The sequence below is a fragment of the Anas platyrhynchos genome, chromosome 25 (genome assembly GCF_047663525.1).
Source record: "Anas platyrhynchos isolate ZD024472 breed Pekin duck chromosome 25, IASCAAS_PekinDuck_T2T, whole genome shotgun sequence".
In the NCBI taxonomy this organism is placed as follows: domain Eukaryota; kingdom Metazoa; phylum Chordata; class Aves; order Anseriformes; family Anatidae; genus Anas; species Anas platyrhynchos.
In genome coordinates this window covers 7,506,274-7,527,048 of record NC_092611.1, presented here as the reverse complement: position 1 = coordinate 7,527,048, position 20,775 = coordinate 7,506,274, and the positions used below count along the sequence as shown (strand labels likewise).

General features: G+C 49.4%; 2 protein-coding genes across 3 annotated transcripts in view; one reads left to right on the top strand and one right to left on the bottom strand.

Moving 5' to 3' along the window:
• Positions 1-20,775, bottom strand: part of UBASH3B (ubiquitin associated and SH3 domain containing B) — a 66,333-nt gene that overhangs the window by 11,684 nt on the left and 33,874 nt on the right. The window contains exons 2-9 of the mRNA XM_027444139.3: positions 14,310-14,363; positions 13,513-13,699; positions 12,845-13,043; positions 10,403-10,572; positions 8,135-8,343; positions 2,049-2,184; positions 1,520-1,640; positions 412-534 (exon numbers count right to left, since the gene is read on the bottom strand). Coding sequence (XP_027299940.1) covers positions 412-534; positions 1,520-1,640; positions 2,049-2,184; positions 8,135-8,343; positions 10,403-10,572; positions 12,845-13,043; positions 13,513-13,699; positions 14,310-14,363 — 1,199 coding nt within the window. The remainder of the gene's footprint in view (positions 1-411; positions 535-1,519; positions 1,641-2,048; positions 2,185-8,134; positions 8,344-10,402; positions 10,573-12,844; positions 13,044-13,512; positions 13,700-14,309; positions 14,364-20,775) is intronic.
• Positions 1-20,775, top strand: part of BSX (brain specific homeobox) — a 94,037-nt gene that overhangs the window by 54,873 nt on the left and 18,389 nt on the right. Inside the window, exons 5-6 of one of the 2 annotated variants that reach the window (XR_011804862.1) lie at positions 6,421-6,540; positions 11,451-12,848. The gene's annotated coding sequence lies outside the window, so the exon portion shown is untranslated. Of the gene's footprint in view, positions 1-6,420; positions 6,541-11,450; positions 12,849-20,775 lie in introns of those variants that run through there. The other variant, XR_011804863.1, reaches the window with a different exon arrangement.

The window sequence follows — 20,775 nt, the reverse complement described above, 5'->3', positions numbered from 1 at the left end:
ATTGTCATAATCAAGGAAAGATATTCTGCATGGGGTGACCCTCACGTTCAGAGCTGCTTTTAACAGTGGCATCGGCAGTAGCAGCATTTCCAGTGCAGCCCATGTACAGGGCAGTAACAAACGCCGTGATTGTACTGCTCATGGCCGTGATTTTATAGCATGGCCCAGATCTCCTGCTTTGTCTTTTCTTCAGCTGCAGCAGCTGAATCAGACAAAGTTTTCTTTGAAAGAGGGGACTTGCCAGGGGAGTTGAAGGGACTTTGCAGGTGTTCTTGAAACACCTAAATCCCGTTAGTTTCGGGCTCCTGAGTCATTTTTTCCGCCTTGCACTTTCTCTTTCTTTGGCGGGGTGTGTGGGAGGAAGAGGGCAAAGCTTCCTGAGCAAACTCCCGTCGGCTGGGGACAACTTACCAACAAGCCTTGCCTGCATGCAGCCCAGCACGGTGATGGGCGCGTCTTTTTCATAATCCCTGAAACCGCCGCTTCTTTGAGGTAAGCTGTGAGGCATATTCAGGTTACTACGCATGTACCTTCCTGCGAGGGAGAGGTCAGAAGCAGTTGCTGGAATTATTAGATAAAAGAGAGGCAGAGAGCATCACGCCTCTTTCCACCCTCTGTCACCACAACATCTGCATATTTACAGCCACGGGCTGTCGAGCACTTTTTCCCATGCAGAGCTATCAAGAAGCTGGCAAAATTAAGCTAAGCAGATGTATCGGGTCAAAATCAGCAGAGAATGTTACTTATCCTTTCAAGTTAGCTTTAGGACAGGTCTTTAATCACCAGAAGCAAAATAATTTCCATCCCACACCAAATGAAACCCCTAATTTTATGCTCTTACAGGAGGCACAAACATCAGAGCTCTTCAGATGTAATTTGGAAAGAAGGCAGTTGTAAAATCATCCCTTTTTCCAAGAATTTTGGCTACAAGAAATTGGTGTTTCTCAACTAGAAAAAGTCTTTGTTGATAGATTTCCAGTCAGATCTAAAACCAATGGAGCCTGAAATTATGGTCTGTAGTTGTAGTCCAGAATTCAAGCATGTGTATGTGTGTTGAGGCTTGTGCCAGATTCAGCCTTCAGGACTTGCTTGCATATTATCAGCTTGCAATCTCCAACTTATGCCCTGAAAGGCTTTCTGAGCCGTACCCGTAGTGGTGCTGTCCTCATTTAGGACTGAGCACCAGTTGTACAAAGGAAGCTTTCCCTGGTTGCACTGGGGTTAGTGTTGGACACTGACCATCAGCATCACGACTTCATTTCCACATGAAAGTGCCCTTTGGTGGGACTCCTTTAATAGGAAAGTGTTGCAAGAAAGGAGCCTAAATATCAGCAAACACAGTGTGTACTCCCTGGCTTTTGTTTCTGCTCCTGGCACAGCCCTACCAGTGATTTAACACTCGAAGCACCACCTGAGGTCAGGAAACCACGGCTCCCATCCAGGCTTTGCCCTGGGCAGTTGTTGTTCCCTTTCCTTTCCCTAAACCTGCAGCCTGAGAGACCCGCAGGAGCTGACTCACCTTTGGCATCAAAGCACTGTGACAACCAGTACTTCCCAAAAACGACATCCATTCTTTCCCCGTGTCTGCAGACAAAAAGGCAGCGCTTCTGAGGCCCTGGCTGACTGCTTATTCTCAGCGGCTGGAAGAGAAATGACAGGATGTTTGACCTGCGTAAAAGTGCAAGTATTTTTCTGAGGTTTGGTTCACTAACAGCACTCAGGGCCAGACAGCCCTTGCTCTAAGCCTAGCGCAGATGCAGGTACAGGAAACTCTTCTGAAGTCGGTATTTAGGCTGTTAGAGAACTGCTAAAACAAGCAGAGGATGGGGCCCTGCCTCTCCTTGTGAAGAGCAGGTTTAGGGACAGCGATGTCTTCTGTGCTCGTGGTTTTTTGCACCATTCAAAAGCTCATAGAGAACTGTAAGCTGAGACCTCCAAGGCAGGCAGCGAAAGGAGACAAGAGGATAAGTTTTTGGGGAAAAAAAAACGTTTGCTGGAGGCTTGCCATGAAAAGTGTGTGTGATTTGGGTGTGCGTGTGGGTCCCTACCTGCACGTTCTGGCAGATGATGGTGAGTGGCCCCGTGTCCCCAGGCCCCTGGTCTTCCTGCGGCCTTCTCTCCAGAGCTCCGTCGCTGAAAGCTTGAAGGGACGGGGAGGATGTAGTATTCAGAATCGAGTAAGACCTGCCAAAACCAGAAAGATGTTGGCATTGGGACTGCTTCATGCCCTCAGGCTGCAGCAAGGACATTCCTGTAGTCTGCAAGCAAGATTGCTTTTTGGGGTCCATTTCCAAGGGTAAATAAAACTGGAACATCCCTCTTGGTACTCACAAGATACGGGCTGTGGGGTGGAAAGAATGGGTGTGCAGAATCCCTGGCTACCAGCTGAACGGCACCTCTTGTTTTGGCTGGGAGCAGGAAGGAAAATGCCCGTGCTTCACTGCCTAGGAGATATTGTCACAGCCCTGCCTGTCATGCTGGGCACTTCTCAGGGTTCCAGCACACAAAATAGCTTGGGTTGTCTTGTAGGGATGTGGCATGTTCAGTCTGGGCGGTGGTTTCTGCATTTTTCAGTGCTGTCTATTCCATTTCCCATCTACAGTGGGAATTTGTTCTCCCCAGTGCTTCCTGTTAAATGCAGCCAGAGGGAGATAATAGATCCCATTCTCCTTCAAGATGCTTATCTAGTGATGCTCTCTGAGCAAAGCTCTCATGCCCAGACATTCAAGGACTTTGCCCAAGACCCTGGGGAGTAAACTGACAGGCAATTACAGAAGCTGCAGTGACCCTCTGCTGATTTGCATGCATCGTATGGGCTACATTTGCTTAGTCATTAAAAAAAAACTTGTCAGTTAATGTATATGGTCATTGGCTTTGACAGAAATAGTTGCCTTTGCTTGCACTTTGCAGTGCCTTAAAAATGTCAGAAGTTGCTTCCTGACTAGCACCTAGTTGGGATAAAATCTCCGAGGGGTTTTTCATAGCTGTTAAAATAAGACCCTTGCCTCTACCGAAGGAACAAAAATAGGTCGTCTGCTTTTTTGTCGGTCCCTTATCTGGTGGAATTTGAGTGCAAGGATGAGACTGAGGTACCGGCTGTTCGGCCAGGTGGCGATGCTGCATGGGGGAGCAGGAGGTGGGTGCCAGCCCCATCCAACAGCGAGGAGCAGCAGCCCTGCCGCAGCCTCTAGGCACAGCCCCGTGGCAGCAGACAACCTCTCCAGCCCCCCGTGCTCTTTCAGACCTGATCCTCTAGGGCTGAGATTCTTATAAATGTGATTGTTTTATATTCACAGTGTTCCCAGCAAGAGCTGAGCTTGCTGCAAGGAAGGGTTCCTCTCCGGGAGCTCGCTGCCCAGCTGCAGGCAGAACAACGGGGTCAGGGCAGCAAACCCCTGCGGGTTACGCAGGGTGCAGCTCCAAGGTGTAACGGGGGTGGTAGGTCTTGAAGAGGAGTTAAATACAGGCAGGAGATCTTTGTGGATAAGCTGAGGGAAATACTACCAGGTGCTGGGGTGAGAAATCCCGTCTAACCCTCCTCCTTGGAGCCTGTCCATCTGAAAGATTGCGGGCAGAGCTGCGCTCGGACCACGCTTCCAGCTGGCAGGATGAGGCCACCCCTGATCCAGAAGCTGTGCGAGTGCATGAGCATGTGCCAAGCCCAGGGCAGCTCAGCCCTGTGCAGGGAGCACAACCAGACCTTTATCCCTGTGTGAAGTGGTCAGCTTGGGGCGCGGGTGCGACCAGCTGCGCGGAGATGCATCCTCCCCGACCCAGCCACTCGAATATCTCTGCGTGAGAAGGATCTGAGTTTCTTCCCGACGTTGTTACTGCACAAAGTGGATCCTGAGCCTGAGCTCTTTGTCTTCATTTCCGCATCGCTGCTTCCAGCCCCCTCCTGTCTCAGCCCTTTTCTCCTTTCTCCACGTGACGGTCTTCCAAGGACGCTGGCTGAGAGATTATTACGGATCTGTTTGGCTACCTGTCTTCCCTTTACCCTGAGGAGCTGCTGCACAATTTCTGAGACTTAATTTCTCTCTAAGCCCTTACCAAAAGGACGTGGATGCTGTGCTATTTATTTATAGATGCTAGGATTCACTGGAAATGGTGATGAGGCAAAGGCACACCGTCTTGCTGTGCCTGGAGGAGAGCCACCAGCCTGACTCCAGTGCTATCTCCTTGATGCTGCTGGAGAAGAGGAACCACTGAAGCTGTTTCAGCTTAGTCATCTTCTCAGGCTAGGTCATTGCTCGGGAGCTTTTCCCAAAGGCTCGTGGTTCCTCCACTTGGCAAACAGACAACAACATCTTCTGTCTTCTGCACGGGGCAAGGGAGGTGCCTGGCCTCTTCCCGGCTCTCAGCAACATGCCGTGTCCTGGAGAAAAGGCCCTTTGAAGAGTGGAGGTGCTGGAGCAGAGGATGGAGAGAGGCTCTATCATGGCACAACACTGCCAGCCCTCAGCTGTGCACAGAAGACCCCTCTGCCTTGCCACTCGGTGCTGCCTGGGAGAGAGGGGTCCCCAGGGAAAGCGAACGGGAAGGAGACAGAGTGGGGAAAAAACCTCCCGAGGCACAAATACGGCTTGAAAAATTCGGGCTCTTTTTCCTCCCCCCTGTTCCTTGCACCAAGCCTGATTTCTCAGGCTTATTAAAGGGGCAAGGAATAGCTCTGGCCTCTCTCGGGGAGCTGAAATAGCCTGCTGTGTAATATCTGTAGTGCTTCTAGCCATTTGGGGGTGGAGGAGGTGACTATTTCTGGCTTTGCTGGTAATGGAAAAACAGCGCAGGGAATCGTGGCAAGTTTTAGCTTTTGGGTAGCGCTGGGTCCACAGATACAAAGATAGCAGGGTTCCTTCAGCCACATGCCTTTAAATGTGCAAGAGACCCATGGTGTTTTGTGCTTGGTTTTCGTGGCTTCTGTGGGGCCGGTCGATGTGTGTGCCTTCGCTGGGCTTCCCACTTCCTCTGGGCTCCGTGTGCCGAGGGTGGAGAATTTCTGCTTTTGACTTGGTAGCCCACTAATTCACGGGCATGGAAAGCAGCTTAGAAAATATTCAACGGTTTGCTGGGGAGGTTTGATTTATAAATATATATATAAAAATATACTATACAGACTGGATCCGTAGTTCAGATTCATTCCCAGTTGCTTCAACCCACCAGTAGCTTCGGCTGCTACCAGGAGAATTTTTCCAGCTTGATATCATACAAGGGAAAAACCGTTTTGTTTCTAACGTGCCTATGGCCAGGTCCCCTCCTAGGCTCAGTCAGAACAGATCTAGTGTCATTGGTACAAATCTAGCCAGCTTCACCCCAAAGGAGAGTCTAGTGCTGGCTTCAGAAGGCTATTTTTCACTTGCAGGACTCAGAACTAGCAGCAGAGCAGCCACCAAGTGTCACTGACTCTCAGGTCCTAAGATTTAGAGCAAACAAGTCCAGCTTTCCAAATGAGCACCTTTGGTTCATGCTTTTTGCTTTCTGAAGCTTTCTTAGCATGGAAAAAAAAAAGAAGGGAACAGGAAATCAGCTGTTCTTTTTGCATAACCTCATAGCTAAAGCTGGACCTGAAAGCACTGCTCGGTGCCTTAACGTCGCCCTTCCTGCAGGGATGGCAGGCAGGGGTTACCCGGACTTAGGATCTGGGTTGCATTGTGTGGGACACTAAAGCAATTTGTCTTCCATTCTTTTCCAAGCAATAGCACTGATCAGAGACCAAATGTTTCCCCTCATTGTCCCTAGCAGCTCCAATCTCTGGCACGAGCAGAAAGCACACCAGGAAGTGCCACAGCCAGCTGAGAAGTGCACTTTAGGTGTGTGGAAAACCCTTGGGGTCTGCAGAACAGAAGTGATTTCACTCCGATTTTAGAAACCAGGGAAAGAATTCAGCCGTGGAGTCTCTCAAGACACAACCTGGTTTCATGAGCAGAGCCCTTTCTGCCCTATTAAAAGGCTCGCCAGGCTTGTCTCCTGGTGATGGCAACCTGTTGGTCTGCAGCCGAGGTCCAGACCTTGCTGCAGGGCAGGGATGGCGTTTTGTTCTGTGAAGTGCAAGGTCTGTGCTGGGCAGAGCTCCTGAGGCACCACTTGGACATTAGCCATAAAACCACGTCCTGCAGAGGCCAGGATTCAGCTTCTGCATCCCTTGAGTAGTGAAACAGGGAAACCTTTCTCAGGAGAAATGTTTAAAAGCCAGTAAGGTGCTGGCAACCTTACTTTGCTGTATGCAAGATTTGATCAAACATCCCAGAATAGCACTTTGCCTGTCATTTCTCCTGCGTGGTACAAGCAGCGTGCTGCAGCCCGGAGTGAGCTGTGTTTCCGTGATGAGCTCAATAATGCGTGATTTTCACTTGAAGAATGCAGTCTCTTGTGCCTAGGAGGGAAAGCTCAATGGCTCTTCTTTCTTTCTTTCTCCCTCTGCAGGGATGAAGCTGGACATGGCTGTGTGCACAGGGGTGGCACAAACCAGCCGCAGCATCCTCGGTGCCAAGGCTGCCAACTGGATCCCATCTCCCCCACCACAGCAGCTCCCCTGCAGCCCTGGTGAGTACTGCCACGCTCTCTTTCACGTCTATGAAATGAAGGTGCCTGTGCTCTGTTCTATTCCTACCAAGAGGATCCTGCTGTGAATGCCTTGGCCTGGGTGTCAGTGGGGCTTAGGTTGTCCTTGGCTCGCTCTATTGTTTTGACCAAATGACATTCTGTAACCTAATATTCCCCGCGGGAAGCTGTTGTGTAAAACGAGGCTGTTTCCGGGTATGTAATAACGTTTTTGATAAATGCACCGTATTGCATGCTCCTGTTCCTGATTTATAGTCCTTAGTGGTGATCAGGGAAGGGGCATTTCCTTTCTTTGCTTGCCTGGAGACAAAGCAGTCCTGGAGGTACAAAATGTTTGGCTTTCCTTCTGGTCGCTGCTGCAATAATAGTTCTTTCCCATGCTAAGTCTCTAGGCCTCAAAACCCTTCCAGGTACTGTTAGAAGAAAAGCAAAATCCACTAGAGCAGGGCGCCTCGCTATTTGTGGACCTGAGGCTATTTTGGCTGGCAAACTTTAGGGGAAGAAAGGACAATTTGGCTGGATTGCAGATGGGAGGGTCTGGATTAAGTCCTGCCTTCAAACAAACTTGCTGATTGACTGGTTGTGGCAAGAGGGGCAAAGGAGTGACCTCTTGCTATGCTTGTCCCTGCCTGGCAGTTTTCTGGGTTGGGTAGGATTTGGGGTTAAAGCAGGACTGGTTTGTAGAAGGGCAGTGGTTGTGACAGCCACATCTGGAGGCCAGCCTGCAAGCTGCAATTGCCCCGTGTCTGCTTGCCATCTGCCCTTCACCACGACGCATGCTAAGCCTGATGAGACACAGACAAAGGCTGCACGTCAGTTTTGCTCTTTTGTTTCCTGCATTTTGCTTGATTTGAAGAGTTACTGGATCAGTGTGCTGTTTGCCAGGGGGCCAGCAGGCAGGAACGTGCCTCTCTGCTCCCCTTGTCATCTCGTGCTCCTGCATAGAAACTACTCCCTGTTCTCCAGATGGCTTTAGGTGCTTTGGGATGCAAACAGCCCTGTGGGGCTTGCAGGAGTGCCCAGACCACAGCTCAAGCACTAGGTTTTTACTGCTCTTTGACTAATTCCCACCAAAAGCAAGAGGCAACAAGGCAGAACCTTGCTCAGAACGAGCTTCTCGCTGAAGCCAGTGTCAGGCAGGCGACTAACCACTTCTGGAAGCCTTGCTAAGTATCTTAAGAAACCTTGCTGACCCCCAGTCCTTTTCTCCTGGAATTATACACACCTCGCCTCCCAAATTAATGCTCGGATTTAAACCTTCCTGATCCTGCTGCCACCACCGAGGTGCCCACACAGTGGTGGCTCTGCAGTGCCCATCTGCTCCAGCTCTGCAGCGATCCTGTGAGTAAGAGTTGCTGCAATGTCTTAGCTAAATAAACCACATCACCCTCCAGTCCCATGCACTGGGCTGGCATCTGCTCTCCCTTTGCTCACGAGATGGGGCTTTGTGTGCTCAGTGTTTCCCCAAGCGACCTTCTCAGCAGCCCTGGGAGACTTTTCACTTGCTCAGGTGAGATCCTGGCTGCTGAGCCCCCTTTTTACAATGACAGAAAGTGAACTGAGCGGCTTTACCTACCCATGAAACACCCAGGTCCCACATTCATCCGCCTTCGTGATGTAATTTTCGGGCAGCAGCCCAGAGCAGCCAGTTGCAAGGGAAATGCCATAAATCCAGCCCTCACTTGTACTGGTTTGTTCCACTGGTGACATGAAAATGAAGTCCCCTGGGACCAGCTCGAGTTCATCATCGTTCTGGGGTGTGTAAGGATAGATCACTTGCAGAGTCTGGGGGAGAAACAGAAGCACAAATGAATGAAAGGGTTGTTAATGGCAGGGAATCTTCAGCAGAGTAGGGCAGGAGAGCTCCTGTACCAAACCTTTAAAGTGTCCAAGGTGTAAACAGCTCTCCTTAAAATGCATCACTTTGTGCTTTGTCCAGGAAAGCTTCACTTGGAGGAAATTTCTACTACTTCCCACTCTTTGGTGTTGGAAAGCTTTTCTTGGTATTGACTCCTTCCTCCCTCTGATTCCAGCCACGTCTTTGATAACCAGAAGGGAAAGGAGGGGATGGCTTTTTAGAGGGAGCAGAAACATGACCATGTGCTTAAAGTGGTCTGTTAAAAACAGAACTGAACTCACTGTGAACTGGAATTCACATGGTTCTCGTGGTCAGTGGCCACTGTCGCTGTACCTGCTTGTGCTAAAAGAGCAGCTGTCATTGCTGCTGCTTTTGAAATCGAGGTAGAGCCAGTCAGGGGGACAGCAGCTCTGAATGTGTGACACGAGGCTCCAGAGCTGTGTGTGCAGGTGTGAGAAGTACCGAGTTGTGGCTGCCTGCTTTTCTTTGTATTTCATAACGTGAGAAAGTTAAAAAGTGGGGCAAAGCTCAGTGAACGTAACTCTGTAATCCTCTCCTCACTAGGGCGTGAGGAATCCACATGTATTAAATGTTAAATTTAATCCCCACATATTAAATATTAAATTAATGGCAGTGGCTGCAGCAGGCTCTCAGTTAAAAGGAGAACAAATGTGTCCCTGGGCCAGTCTAACTTCTGCAACGGTGTCATGCCAACACAAACCATGATCTGATCTGCTGCTGGTGTCAGTGTTTGCTCACCAATCCTTCCAGATATCTGTGGTATCTTGAAAGGAGGATGGAAACTCGTCACCGTCACCTGATCCCACAGGGCCCAAACTCACACACGGCAGCCTGGAGTTCGATGTGCAAAGCTGGGAGCTGGTTCTCAGCAGCAGCTCCCTGCGGGATCAGTGGCGGTGCTGACTGCTTGCAGCTTCCAAGATGACACTTGGACAGGAAAGGAGGCTGTCACGCGTGGATAAATGGCTTGGGCAGGGTCAGAGAGCTGTGCACGAGAGACTTCAGCTCTCCAGAAGCTCTGGCAGTTTTTTACTCCACAGTGTATCGTGTGCTGGGCTAAAATCACCGTTTCCCACTTTGCTGCAGGTTTTCTTTGTCTAATTCTGGACTGTGCGTGTTGGTGGATTAATCACCCCAGCCTTAGGAGTGTAGGTAGCCACCAGAGCCTGAGCAGGCAGCTTCTGGAGGTTCCCTCCTCCAGGAGTTGATTCATCTCATCCCCAGACAGACATCTCAGATGGGACAGAGATGCTCTTGTGGAGGTGCCTGTTTGTCTGCACTGACTGCGAAGGGAGCCTCGGGTGACTGGCTCAGGCTTAGGTGTCTGCTTGGGGGTATTTACAGGGAGGTGGGACAAGTCTCACATGTAATTTCTCTGTGCCCAAGGTCCCAATTTACAAAATCTATTTTTTCTTTTTTGTATATTGTGTTGGAAAACAATATTGAGAAAACTGTAGTAAGAGACTTAGGCACTGCAACTGTAGAATCCGTGAGTAGTTAAAGTATTTAGGCCAGGAAGGTAAAGGTTTCTTGGCTGATGAAACCAAATGCTGTGATTGATGGCTAGGGTTCAGGTTAAGATACACTGGCCTGGCTCTGGAGAGGCCAGGACAATTTACAGCAAGCTTAGAGGAGAGTCATTGTTAGAAAGAATTAATCCAGAAGGAAATCATTCCTGCAAGAAGCAAGAAATGAGATGGGAGGGAGAAAGCAAGTCTAGATGGCATGAGTAAAAGCCAAACAGGTGAGATGGTCTGTTGGTCCAGCTGACTGGTGACATATGGGAGATGTGTTCTCATGGAGTAATGGAAATTCTTTAATGTCTGGGTAGTCTGCTGCTTATCTGTGTTCAGTCAGCTCACGACCTGCATTTGAGCCACAAATGCAGCTGGAACAGCCTGCAGTTCTGCTAGACCCTCTTTCTTTTCTTTCTTTTTGGACCGAAACAAGCTCTAGGAAGCGTACCTCGTGATTCACAAAGCGTATGTCTCGGGAGAAAATCGCGGCGACCCAGTCGCAGCCCAGCTTGACGTCGATGTTCTGTGCCAGCTTCTCCAGCGTGGGCAGGTGGCTGGTTTGGAAGTGGTAGGCCAGCGTCACGTGGAGCTGCTTCTTGTGGGGCTCCACGTGAACATCTGCAACAAGAAGGTGGTTATCAACAAGGGAACTGCCAAGATTAGCAGCTTTTCTAAGGCGTAAGGGTGTCTGTCACCTCTGAACAGGAGCAGAGCTTCTCGAGGTAGCTTAAGTGGAAGAAATTGTAGGTCAGTTTGTGGAAAGGCTTTGGGGAAGTCAGATATGGGTGCCCTATGTATGTTGTACCTTGGGGTCAAGTGATTGGATTTGCGGCCTGATTCAATCCTTAGTCACACCCGGGTGGTAGACAAGGCATCCGTGCTAAAAACTCATCTGCATTCTGAAAAAAAAAGGGGTTTCTGGATGGTGTGACAGCAATTACTGTAATTTTGTGTCTTCTGTGAAAAAAGAGACTTTTCCAGGTAAGGGGTAGTCTTTCATTGGCAGCTGAGGCTTTCTCCAAAATAAGCAAGTAAATTTGTAATTTTTACTGTCCCTCCTCTCTTCTCTCTTATCATATATATCAGAAATCCATGGAGTTTACAGATTCATGCAAGTTGATTAAATCTTTTTTTTTTTTCTGGACATTAACTGGGTTACCAGTTCACCCACTGAGGGTAAGGTGTTCCAAAATCCTGAGAGCAGAAGTTGGTAAGATAATTACTGACTGATTACAAAATGATCCTGTAGACAAACAAACCTATATTAGGAAGAGAGTCAAGGAAGCAGAAAGGTGAAAATATGTGAAACATTGGGACTCTCCCAGTGGATGTGCAAATCATAGGATACATTGTTTGCATGTAATTTACTCCTGCTTATTCAACCAAAAATTGCAATTAAATTTGACTGATTATTCAGTCAGAATTGCAGCTATTCAGAGAGCTCCAAATGCCAGCCAGGGGTAGCTTTGCGAGCTCATCCATCTTTTTTTGATCAGCATGAAAAAAACAAGCTATGGACCTCTGAAGAAGCCCCAGAGACTTTAATGTGGACTGCAATGCAGCAAAGAGCTTCTCCTAAGGAAGAAGTGACCAGTTGGGTCCGAATTGGAGCTGTTGCAGGGCTCGAAGTCTGCTGGAAGCTGTTGGTGCCTCCTTCTCTTCTGGGTCAGCATTTTTGGGGTACGGAGTGCGTTTGTAATGCTAACGACTATTTCCTCCCTCTTCTAAAGGGAAGGGAAGTTCTAGGCCACCATTAGGCAGAAGCAGTGCATTTCAGAGGTGGGATGAACCTACGACACCTCTGTACTTCTTCCTCTGAACCAGGGCAGCCGCCTGGAGCTGCTCTGCACGGTGTCACAGGCTGCCTGTCTAGGTGGAGACATTCAGGGGCTCGGCCGTGGCTGTGTCTTGATGCACTTAAGCTCCGGGATCACCCTGCGAGAAGGAAGGACCAGGTGTTGTGGCTGGGCCACGAGGTTTGGAAAGGGCACCTCGGGTCTTCTCGCCCTGGGTGTGCGTCTCAGAAACACAGCAAAGACCCAAAGGCAGAGGAAAGTTTTGTGACAGCGGCTCGTGGTAGCGAAAGGAGCAGGAAACGCTCAGCCTCACGGGCTGTGTCTCGCTGAAAGGTTAAGGAACCGCCAAATGTCAACTTCCCCTTCAGGAGATAACACTTGAGACTAAGTGCGAGGTGATCTTTAAACTGAAAAAGCTCTGACAAACAAGGCGCCCAGCAGGGTGCTCCTCTCAGGCTCTTTGCCCTCAGGCCACCCTTTCTGTAGCTGGCAGGTATCGCTGCCTTTCTGTGGGCAGCCCTGACATTTAGCTCCCTGTGTGTATCGCATTAATTGGGTGTTCTCCCTTTGCCCAGTCGTGGCGAAGCATCACAGCACTGATAGGGTAGTGAGAAAGATGACCTTTGAAATGGCCACTCTGAGAGGAGTGTGGGCTTTCATGCCATGCAGCATCACAGTCCTCGGTATCTCAAGTTAAATTACACAGCTGGACAAAGACGGCTACGTGCTGGGTGAGTGGTCACTTAATATATATTTTTGTAATAATAAATGTAGTTTTTGGCATGAGCAAAATACCTCAGTGCAGTAAAATGCAGCCGATTGGGATTATTTTTCTGGCGTGGCAAAGAGAAATGTAGCGTCTTGCAGTGAAAGGAGCCCTGTATCAGGGCTGGTACATCAGCCTGGCTTGGGAATAGCTCTTTTAGGAAAAAAATTATTCATCTTCTCCTCTCTTCTTCCTCAGGAGCAGTCTGTTAGGAGAGCCACTCGTGCTGGGGTTAATTCTTGGGGAGGGAGCTTTGCAAGGGTTTGCGAGACCGAGCCCAGGCCCTGCCCAAGCTGTGAGCACTCGCTGCCTGCCTGCAGTCACTCACCTGCTTTGGAGGCTGCCTCTGCAGCGAAGTCTGCAGCAAACTTCTTGAGCACCTCAGCACTTTCTTCCTTGACGAAAAGCCCGATGAAGTTCGAGGATGTGTAGAGCTCCAGAGGCAGAGGGGCAGGGAATTTGCACTTCCACCGCATCACGGTGGCCTGCAGAGCTTCAGTGAGAGCATCGACCTTGCTGTCCTCGCACTGCCGAAGGAAAGAGGACAACCATTGCATTACGCCTGTGCTTAGCTCTGGGTGCACTCAGAGAAAGGAAGGGCTTGGGTGGATGAGCAGGAAGGGTAGAAAAAGCCCCGGGTCACAGAAATAGGGGTCAGGCATCATCTGTCCCCCACTTGCCCCTGAAGCAGGATCAGCTGCCCCAAAGCAGCCTTCCTAACCTCACCCCAGTGCTGCCTATTCCCATGTTAACAGTCACTGGAGGTTACAAGAATTTGGTCTGCTGCTCCTCCCTGAAAACACCTTGCTAAAAAACCAATTCCCTCCCCGAGAAGCCCAGCCATCAGACAGTTCTGGTCCTAACACCCCCGAACTCCGAGCACAAAAACCCGTCTGCAGCGACTGAACAAAGTGTGCAGCACCTCCAGCCCGAGCCTGGTGAGGGCCGCTCATCAATGCGTGCATGAAGGCAGCAAAAAGAGGAGCTCTGGTTTACCATAAAGAACTGGCAGAGGGTGATATGTGGGAAAATGTTGTGAGCTTTGTTCTTCCCACAGATCTGCTTTGACTGCTGCCAGAACTCGGAGAGCTTCTGAGCCAGGGGGCCGGTGGGGCGCAGGTAGAGGACGTACTCCCGGGGCAGGGTGTCATCGAGGAATGGGTCACCCACATGGGAGAACAGCCTGAGGGGGAGAAAGAAGTGTTAGATGGACATACAAAGGCATGTTTATTTTATATTTTTTTCCAGCAGAATCAGCCTGCCCTGTCCTCGCTCCCTTTCCTTCTCCCTTTATGGAAAAAATCAGCTCTTAGGGTCAGGCGGAGAGCTGCGCTGTCTCTCTTGCAGCCCATTACCGCTCCTAAGTAACACACAAAATGGGTTTGTAGCTTCAGACCGAGGCTCTGAAGATCTACCCTCCGTCACTGCTTCTGCCTCTCTGACATTAGAGGTACAAAACACGGCAGGGAAAGCGCTGGAAATTGCTCAACATCTTTGCGAAGGTGGCTCTCGGGTTGGTGTTTGGGCACCAGGGTGGAGAGCAGCAGTTCCTCCTCTCACCTTGCTGTTGCTGTTACGTGTGATCACAACCTCCCTCAGCCAAGGCTTGCTTCTTGGTTGCTTATTTGCAGCACTTAAATAATAGCTCTCTAATTTTGCTACTGCTTTCCAGGCAGTGCCCTTGTTAAAAGAAAACTTCTGCCATAACATTTTACATCCTACTGGCTAAAATCGTAGCCTTTCCATTCACTGATTCCTTTTTCTCTTTTGAACATTTATTACTTCATACCAACCAGTCGCATGCTGCTTGAACGCTTCGTCCACCTGTTGATGCCAGTGCTTTTTGTCTGAAAAGAAAGCAGAAAAAAAAAAAGGCTATTTCAGTTGGATTGTATGGACATAGCCTCATCTATTGTTTGAGCCGAGCAAGATAGACATCTTTAATCTCACATTAGGCAGGAGCTAAGTTCTGCCTTAACTCCCTCCAAGCAGGGTTACATATTGTGAATACTCACAGAAAAACTGAGTCAAGTTTTGGGGTGAAGCCTAGGATAATTAAAATAATTACAGCCGTACACCGAGCATCCAAACCAAGTGCGCCATGTGTTGCCAGCCTAGTCCTGCAATGATTTATCTGAACCTCTGGATTTTCCCTGGTGCTTTTCTGGATAGTGAAGAACCTTCTAGCAGACTTCTTGCTAATGGCATCTAATGGCCTCTGCGCTGGGCATTGGCTCAGCAGGGAAACGAAAAGGGTTGGCTCTGAGGTACAGGCACTGCAGTGGCACTGAGGACCAGAGAAATGCAGCTGCCACCAGGGGGCACAAAGCCGAGATTTTTCAGGTTAGAGGAACCTGCCAAAATTTGCTAGCACTCTTCAGTCCTTATTGCATGAATGTGCACTTCTTTTGCTTTTTTTTTCCCCTTCGGGATGCCTCAATATCCCTTTTCCCCCAGCTTTTAGCACCAAAGTCTTCTGTTCAGCAAGTTGTTCAGGTGCAGAACAACCCAGTGCGACGCTGCCTTTTTATCCCAGTCGAGTTTTCCAAAATGCTCAGCATCAGCAGCGAAATGCAGCTGTGGATCAGCTCAGCTTTGTGACGCCAGAGACTGCCAAAACGAAGAATTCACCCAGAATCCAGCAGGCAGAAACGTTTAGCAAAAAGATATGAATGAAGGAGGCAGGGACATCTTCCCCAGTGTCAGCCAGCAGGGAACGCATCCAGGCCCTGGTGCAGCTCCTGCTGAGGGCAGAGCCCTGCTGTTAACGACACAAAATCTGACCGAGGATGGGAAAAGTTCGAGTTTCCAGTGGGCAGCCTCAAGCCCTAACCTAACCTTACTAACTGTGGTGTGTTACAGCCTAATAATAACTCCGAAAGCTTGCTGACATCTCGAAGCCAGAGGGAATGTGTCTGGCCCAAGGGATAGGATGGGTGTGCTGTGTGGAGGTGCTGGGGGTTGGCTCTAAAAAATGGGTGCAAAGAAGGGAAAAGGCTCATGACTGCAGGGTCCCGGGGCCTTGGCTGTAGGATTAGGGCAGCAGGGACCCTCTGGCATTTCTTGCTTCTGCAGGGCTTGTGCTGAGCTTCCGCTGCCCTTTCTGCGTGCAGCGCTGACTTTTGAAAGCCCTCTGATAACCAGGCGGGAGGGCGAAACATCGCCCGCTTGGTCAGAGACGCGTGTTGTTGACTCAGCTGTGTTTCGGCTCTGCCATTGGCTTCCCCACCCCGTGAATATACATATTTCTGTTCATTTGGAGAGCAAGAGGAAGGCAGAAAGATAATGCTGCAAAAAAAAAAAAAAAAAAGAGCTGTGTTGCAAAGGGGCGATTATGAAAATACTTCCTCCTGAGCCGCTCTGCTGCCCTTATCTGCCAGCATTCATCTGAGATCAGTGGGCTGCTGGGCCAGGCACCTGCCTTCTGGAAGGATGCATTGTGCACGGTCAACATCACAGCCCGCTCTGTTCTGTCAGAGAAGCTCTGGCCCTGATGGGAGCAGTTTCTCCAGCTGCAAGGCGAGGGCAGACAAGCTGGCTGTCCTCCTTGTTTGCTCTCCCCAGACCCCGGAGCAGAGCTGCGAAGGAGTCAAGCACAACCTAGCGGGACGATGGAGCTCTGCTGGATTTCCCTGCAGCTCCTTCTCCGCTGCCTTTGTACTCGCAGGACCCCAAAAGGCATCAGAAAACATTGGGCTGGGCCCCCCATGCTTCGTTCATGAGTGCTTTCAATAGGTGCCTCTCTCCTCCACAGGGACAATAAAACTCCCTTCCCAATTTAATTTTCAGTGCAAGGAGGAACTGCTGCATCAAGCAAACAAAGGGCGAGGTATATTTTTATCACGGGACCTGAAATGGAGAGAATTTTATTTCTTTTTTAATTTAACGCTGGGAATGAAGTTGATGGCTGATAGCTCCTGGTTAGGCACGGAACAGGGCATGCCCCAAATCCCTCCCCAATACCCATCTTTGCAGGCAGAGCTGGGAGAGGAGCCACCTCTGGGTGCCCCGCTGTCAAAATCGCCTTTTAAAAAGCTGAGCACTCGAGGCCAGTCACGGCTACGTTGGTCACTTCAAGAAGTGGCCTGGTTTTCACGACTGCTGAGTGCAGTGGGAGCAGGGAGCCACAATTCAGCTCCGGAAGAAACCAGGTCACTCAATGAGGTGACGAGCTACGGCTTTAGGTGCTCAGATTTCCTCGTGCTGGGTAGCAAGTGTTGGCTGTAGCACTGCAGCTAGTGGAAAGAAGTGGTTTGGTGACACAGATGCAGCAGAAAAGGCAAAAGGCAGCAAACAACTTATTTTTCAGAGCCCACCCAACCGCCACCGCACAGCAACCATTTCTGGTCACGCAAACGTTGCAGCTGGATGCAGATCGGAGGTGAAAGGCTTTGTGCAGCGTTACGAGCCCCTGAGCCTCCCGATTCCTCCCGTTCTTAATTGAGGCTGCCTCCGAGATGAAGCACAGGGCACTCCTTTAACGATGCCCAGCAGCACGTGAGAGTAATTTGGAGCAGAAAGCGAGGACGATGCTACGGCCGACTGCAGGTGGGCGCACGGAGCCTTTGGAGAAGGAGAAAGAAGATCCCAATAGCAGTGCCTTCCAAAAGCACCGCAGGTATTTTAGCCACCACAAAGGGTTTTTTGATTTGTTCAACCTCAAAAGCCTCCCTGTGACTCTCTTCAGTCGAGTCACAAGGAAAATCTTCCTCCACTGAACCACTGGTTGCACGGCGCTGAATATTGCTAGGACGTGTCCCCGCTAAACACTTGACCCCTTAGCAGGACTGGTGTTGCTGCCCTGAAACACACATATTAATGTGTAACTGGTGCCTGTTTTAACCCCAGACCACTTAATGCAGGAGCACACAGCTCTTCATGCTCCAGAATTTAACTCAGTACTCTTGAAGGATTTTTGGCTTCCTGCAATTTCAGGGTAGAAAAAAAAAAGCAACAGGGGAACGTCAATTCAGCTAGGAAATGCATATCAATAAACATAAAGCATAATGGCAAGATCCCATTTACTTCAGAGGAAATGGCTGTAATGGGGAATGATGCATTAACCATAGAGCCTTCAGTCTCAGCAGCACCACGCAGAAATCCTGCCTCTGTAATTGCTCAGCTTTCTTATTCCAGCCCAATTTAAAGAGGAAGGTGCACGTTGCTGCCAGAGCAAGGGGCAGGAGCGACCTGTTTGATGCATCTCTACCTGCACCCACGTTATATTTTATCCCTAAAAAACGGTGCAGGCTTCGGGGTGGTGATACCAGGGCAGCGATCGGCTGATGTGCTGGGGCTGTGAGTGTGGCTGTGCCCATGTTTCACCAGGCTCCATCACAGCCAGGCTGTGCTGCCAGGGCTGAGCCCTTCCAGCCCTCGGAGGTGTTCCCTGGGGCACCCGGAGCTGCTGCCACCACCATGGGCAGCCTCCTCTCCTCCTCCTCGCGCAGGCTGAGTCACGCAGCAGGTTTGAACCCTCGGGTCCAGAGAGCTCGCGTGTTCTCCAGAAGCAATGCCTAATTCATAAAGGGGTCGCCCTTCTGCCTGCTGCTGCTTGGGGCTGAATTTTCCCTCTTTCTGCTGTCTCTCCTTTTGCTGTGATAAGCAGAGATGGAAACCCTGCCGCGGGCGCTGCTGACCCCTGTGCGTGTAAGGAGCTTGCTCTGCTGCACGGCGCTGCCCACGGAGGCAGCAGCAAACGCCAGCAGCAGCCTCTACCTCAGATCCACCTACGGCTTGTCTGCCTACGAAAGCACCAGGGCTTTGTGAATGAGCAATGGAAGGAAGGAGGCAGCCTGTAAAAGAAAGGGAATGACTAAATCTTCCCTTTCATTGCGTGCCTCGAGCCCAGACAAACTTCTTAGCCCGCAACGAAACCCCTCGGAGGGATGAATTCATCATTTCAAGTAGCCCCGAATCTTTGGCCCATAAAATATTTAGCTGTGTAAAGAAAGATTTGTTGGAAGCTGCGTTAAACGTGATGGAAGAACTTGGCTCTCCTCGTCGGGAGGTTCAGTTTGAAGCTGCCTGACACGATAAGGGAGGAATTACGGATCGTAATTTATGCAAAAGGAGTCTGATAGAGAAACATCACACAACGCGGTTTTGTTAGGATTATAAAATAAGCAGTTTTAGTTTGGCTCGTCTGGGGGGGAGAAGTGCATAAAATATGCATTTATGCAAACAGTATGCAGATAGGTATATGTATTTATTTCAACCCTGACTTTTTTAAGTCTGTTTTTTTTTTTTTTTTTTTTTTTTTTAAGTCTGTGTACACTTTGCACACAGTAACATTTGCAGCTTTCTGGTCTGCGTTTCCAAATTGCCCCTGCAGCGGCATTTATAGGTTCCTTCATTTTTGCAGTTTTCAGCAATTGTTTCTCCTGCTCACAGCACAATAGTGGAAATGTTTCTGTTTTGGGCTCTCAATGAACAACTGCCCATTGAAGAACGATTTTGCCAGCAAACCTTCTGTCCATCAGATTAGTTGATTATTTGGTGTCGGAATACCCACGTTCCCCATAACTCACTGCTTTGTTGTCCCACAAGCACATACGGCCGTGGTGAGGTGTTCTGCTCAAATGCTTTTTGTTGTGGGCTATTCAAATGTGTTCCTCCGAATCCTCAATATTCAGAAGTCAGTTGGTCACCAAAAATCATATGATACCGTTTCTGTTCTCATTCGGGTGACCTTCCTTCTATAAATAGGGTCAGGACAGGAAGATATCACTAGGGATCAAGTTCCTGGTTGGGGGGGCGGGTAGGTTCCTTTTCTGCACTTTGTAAGGAAAAAAAAAAACAAAAAAAAACCACCCAGGAATTTTTGCAAGGAAGACATCAGTGTAGCATCAGCGCGTGGCAGGGGGAATATTTTTTCTTCCCTTCAGCGAGCTTTAGCTCAGTCCTCCAAGCACTACCTTAGCGTATCCTTCTGCTGCTTTCCCCGTGTGATGGAGGACAGAAAGTCCTTGTTGCGTTGAAGTGCGTGACTCCAATCACAGCTACATCCTCAAGATGTGAGCTCCTTGCTGTTTGCTGGGATCCGCAGAGGTACCCGCGGTTTGGTGCAGCATCCCCAGTTCAGGTCAGTGCACACTACGAGCAAATCCCAGCTACATGAAGCCCCCCGTCTCGTCTGAAATACGGGAAGAGGAGCGCAGGGAACCGCACGACTGCACAGTGGCTACGGGGACTGCAAGATTTCAAACTGTGCTGTATCCTGTAGGTCACATAAATATTTACAGAAGGTGCCTGACAGCATGACAGGGCTCAGTGCTTCCCTTCCTCCTCCTTCCTGAGCCGTGCCTGCTTACTCCCAGCCATTGAGTGCCGAGCTCTGGTAATAGGAAAGAGAGAGAAATGGGAAACCCCACCAGAAATCAGTTTGGGAAAAGCGCTGCTATGTATTTCTAGTTTCCATCACTTAAAATGTTCTTTCTTTCAGAGGAGAGGCCAGCTGGCAAGCTGCAGGCTGACCACACGACGCTGACAATTATTTTTAAGTGCAGAGAGCGGGGGCCTGGCTGGCTGTGTCTGTTTGGTTTTTTAAGCTGTGTAAGATTTTGAAGGTGGATTTTTTAGCACATGTGCACTAAGTCATTCCCTTAATCCTCTGCTTAGGCAGCTTGTTAAAGCACAAGGAGAGGGAAGTACAGACTCGTAAAAAGTGTCCGGGATAAAGACAGGAATGTAGCAGCCATTTAACATTTTTCAAGAGATACACAGTTTAGAAAGGAAACAGGATATTATTTTCTTTAAAACAATAACAGCACAGCTTTTAAGTGAGGCACAGGCTCGGCCATGCAGTCGCCAGCCACCCCACCAGGTCCCATCGGAGGGACAGGGCTGGCTCGAATCGGTCACACACCGTCACCTCCTGCTAGTCCTAGGGCAGCTCCAGGTACAAAAAGTTGCCCTAAGTTTTCTCCCACCTCAGCTGGGAGATTGAGGAAAGTGCAGCTTTTTGGTGCAGAGCAAGCACTGGGAAAAGGGTGTAGGGATGATAAAGACAGGCAATGGCTGCTGCTCTTAAAGGGTTGCAGAACTGCGAGGCTTAACAAAATAATCAAATACAGAATCAGAAATAATCAGATATTTCGAGTCTAATTCAAAATCATTTGAGAATTTCTATTTGAATCTAAATTCAAATCTAAAGGAAATGAAAATCTAAATGAAACTCAAATCTAAATGAATCTGAATTCAAATAGAAGGTGTTTACAACTGAGTCACATTCAGCAGAGGCTCGTCCCCTTCAAACAC